At 52.9% G+C, this 3,940-nt stretch overlaps 1 protein-coding gene across 1 annotated transcript; it reads right to left on the reverse strand.

Moving 5' to 3' along the window:
- Positions 1-894: 894 nt before the first annotated feature.
- Positions 895-3,033, reverse strand: LOC119381684 (endothelin-converting enzyme-like 1). Its single transcript, XM_037649456.1, has one exon. The coding sequence runs from the start codon at positions 3,031-3,033 to the stop codon at positions 895-897; it is 2,139 nt and encodes a 712-aa protein (XP_037505384.1).
- Positions 3,034-3,940: the final 907 nt, after the last annotated feature.

Consider the following 3,940-nt stretch of genomic DNA (forward strand, 5'->3'; position numbering starts at 1 on the left):
GTACTCCCGTGTAACACCAGGCACTCCCTCTCTTCGATGGAAATGTCTATGAACTAGCTTGCTTATTTACGCTGCTCTATCAAATTAACGGTCCTGGGTTTGATTCCGGCTCTTACCTCGGTTTTAAAGGCAAAATCCTTATAGTCTCGTGCGAAGGGTCACGTGGCAAAAAGTCGGCCTGTGTACAAAAAAAAAGCAAACAGAGCAAAAAGGCATATTTGATGTTCATTTTTTCGATGCAACAACTCTTGGTTAGCCGAGTGCATCGGTTCGCCGAAAATGTTGTTCGACGCGTATTTAGTCCGTGTACGTGATACGCCAGAACTTAGCCATAACTTCACTGCAGAAAGACGATCCCCTGGTGCAGCAGACGTCATGGAAAGATTCCACGGAGTGGCGCCTGTGCTTGGAGAGTATGAAAAACTGGCTTTCCTCTGACTCGACTTACTTCTGACTAGGGGAGCGAAAGCTTTACAAAAGAGAGTGAAGGCATGGCTGTGCATATATATGACGATAATCAAAGCAAATTGAGTGATTAGTGAAACTTAATAGGAAAAGATGATTAGTGAAAGGTAACTACATGATGATAAAACTAGACTAAGTGAGTTCTCAGTTATTTTGTGAAACTTAGTTAAAGTGACAGGTAATTAGGGAAGGTTAACAAATGAACGTTCGACGGCGATATAAGATTGTAGGGACCACAGCAACGTTGTATGCACTTAAGAACCCGCGTTTTCGTCAGCCTAATGTGTACTACGAGTACTAATGGAAGGTTTAGACGATCAATATACAGTGTAACGTTGTGCACCGTCAACCACATTTATTACGCAAGTTGATTCGGATCTGCAGCTACGCTATCATGCGTGCGCCGTTGAAAGTATGCTGCGCGTACATCTAATGAAAAAAGCCGCACTGCTTGTCCGGATTCATGAACGAGCCTTTGGGACACTTGAATGCGGCGGCGAACGGCTCGAAGTCTCGCAGCGCATTGCAAGCCTTGGAAGTCTTAGTTCCACGCTCCAATCTACACGTGTTATAGCAGAAAGACATGAAGAAAAGCTGCTCGCCCGAGAACTCCTCGAGCGAGCGTACTCGAATGTCGTGTGACCGACCGTCGTGCTCCAGGCTGCCCTGGTAGGCCCTGTAGGCGACTTCGATGGCAGCGACATCCGGATAAGCGTCGCGGTCTTCTACGGAGACGCTGCACAGAGCTCGCGCGGGGAACGAGTTGCCGCTGCTCACCGTCCAACCGCTCGCGTCAGCAGCCACCGAGGACGTGTTCAGCAAGCTTACGACCAGCGGCGCAAGCAGAGACGCCGCACCTCCGTAGTTGATGCTCTTGGTGGCGCTCGGGTAAAACAGCGGAGGAAGCACGGCGCCCACTGCCAAGTTGATAGAGTTGCTGAAGGCGTCGTAGGCGAAGTACGGATCCCGACCGCCATGAGGTATGCCCTGTATATCCGCGTACGCTGGCGTGCCCAGCGCCTCGCGCGTTGCGTTCCGAACCAGCAGCAGCTCGTTGAAGTAGATGTTGCTGCCCGACGGAAACGTCCCGTATAGGCTATCCAACGCGTCCTCGTCGTGCACCAGTTGCTCGCGAGGCCAGAGGTGAACGGCCGTGTCTTGTATTCTCTTGATGGCCTCGTGCTTCGACTCGGCGCTCATCCAGCCGCTGCCGCTCACGAGCGAGATGGTGGATCTCATGACGTCGCCGACGAGGTCGTCGATGGCGGCGCGTTGAAGGCTCAGCTTCCTCTTCGCGATGTGTTGTACGGCGATCGGCAGTCTGAACGTGTCTTCGACCAGGACTTCGCAGGCGTAGCTGACGTTCGTCAGGGGCGAGATGGAATCGAATTCGTCGTACGCCGGGCTCTGCATCTTCCTGTTAATAACATTCCCGAAAGTTCTGTTCACTAGTCGGCCTATATGTGTCAGGATGTCGCTGTGCTCGTATCTCTCTAGTAGTCTGTTCACGGTAACCAATAATAATTTGTCATGGAGCAATATCTGAGATTCCGCGGTGACAGCAAAAGTGGGCGCCAGGTGCTTGTTCAGAAACACGAGCCACTGCTCGGACGTCACGCTTGGTGTAAGGCCGGAAATTTCTTTGATGCGGACGGCCACGGCTTGCGATTTTGGCGGGCCAATGGCGGCTTTCCTCAGCTCCGACAGTATGGCGCTGTCCACGAAGAAGTCACCCGTGGCGTTGGCGAATCCAGCTTTGGGCACGTCTCCACTCTCCTCGAAATCAGGTTCCGTGATGAACTTCTCCACGGCTATCTCCCAGAAGACCTCGTAATGACCAGGACTCAAGAGGATGCCAATTCCGCTGCCGTTAGCCCTGAGAACACGCACGTTGAACCAGAAAGGCATCTGCCAGTTGATGGACAGGTCGAGTAGGACGTCGAGCGGGTGTGCTCCGGGCTGACGCGCTGCTTCACCAACAGGCGGTATGATCTTCCTGTCTGTTAGGAACTGCTGCAGAAGCCTTACGTTGTCCGGCGACGTGACTGCGTTTATCTTGAGGCAGAGGTTGAAGAGCGCGATGGCTTTGGCAATGGCCTCGTTCCCGCGGCGCACGCGCAGTGATCCCAGGAGCTGGCCCGACTCCTGGATCCATCTGTGCCAGCGGTCCTGCTGCGTGCTGAACGAGTAGATGGACGTGGTGAACCAGGCATTGCACACGTACGCGCCGAAGTCGGCGCACGGGTCGGCGCTCCGGTTGAGGCCAGAGATGAGCATGTACGCGTGCTGGAAGCAGTCGTCGCTGTCGCATTCAGGTTGCGCCACCAGAGGCTTCGGTCGCAGGATGGCGTACGCTACGGTCGCCAAGCACACGAACCCGGCGAACGTGGCGATCAGCGCGACAGCGGGCATCAGGCTACGGTCCCCTTTTTCGAGCGACGTGGACACAGCCGTGCTGGGCTGCGTCAGGACGACGGCTTGCTTGTCATCCACCGCAGTAGCTGATGGCGGCGTGTTGCTGGTGACGACGCCTTTCGTCTCGGGATGAGCGTTGGCCTCGGATTTCATTTCGATGGTGGCCGGTCAAATAGCGAGAGGCGTTCACGCGGACCCGTGGCGAACGAGATCGGCGCGTGATTGTTTGCTTGTTTGTTTCCTCATCAATATGGCACGTACCCACTTTCTTGCCTGCTTGTTCCTTAGTACTGGCTCCTACCCACTACGGGGGATTGGTCAAGAAGCCCACGGTTGATGTAAATCTAAACTTTAAGACGAAGACAGGGCAAAGGGAAAATTCACATTTTTTTAGAAACAGGATAGCCACTTTGGGGGATTGGCCACGGCTTTGTCAGCTTAACATCTAAATAATAATTTGAAGAATGCATGACGAGGATGACGTCTGCCCAAGGTCAACCAATGGGGGAGCAGTGACGTGAGGGGCACGTGACTGTAGGGATGGAGACGAGAGCAGTCGCGCGCGCCGGAAGGAACTCGCTCCGACTCGGATTCCTAGCAGACGACATTTGCTGTAACGAGCGGGCAGTGTAGAAAACGCCGTTCTTTTCCTTTTGTTTTAGGGGCGAAGCTCCTTAAGGCGGCACCCGTTCGTCCCTCGTAGTCGTAGTCGTAGTGCGTAACCAGTCTTACGCTTTGACCTCCAAGGTGGTGCCGGTGGGAGATTTTTCCTGTGCGTTGTTGAACAATAAAAAATTCGCAGCGTTAGCTAAAAGCCGACTTCTTCTGTCTCTCATTCCCATTAGCAGCCATTCTTTACCTCCAAGGTAGTGCCTGGTGAGATTTCTCCTGTGCGTGATTAAACAATAAAAATTTTGTTCGAAACGCCGTTGATTGATGAAATAAACCAACGAAAGACGCCAGATGTTTTGTAAAAGCAAAACGAAAGAACGCCAGATGTTTCTAAAGCAAAACGAAAAGACGCCAGCTGCTTAACGAAAGACGCCAGATGTTTTCTAAA

Source organism: Rhipicephalus sanguineus, chromosome 2, assembly GCF_013339695.2.
Source record: "Rhipicephalus sanguineus isolate Rsan-2018 chromosome 2, BIME_Rsan_1.4, whole genome shotgun sequence".
Classification (NCBI taxonomy): domain Eukaryota; kingdom Metazoa; phylum Arthropoda; class Arachnida; order Ixodida; family Ixodidae; genus Rhipicephalus; species Rhipicephalus sanguineus.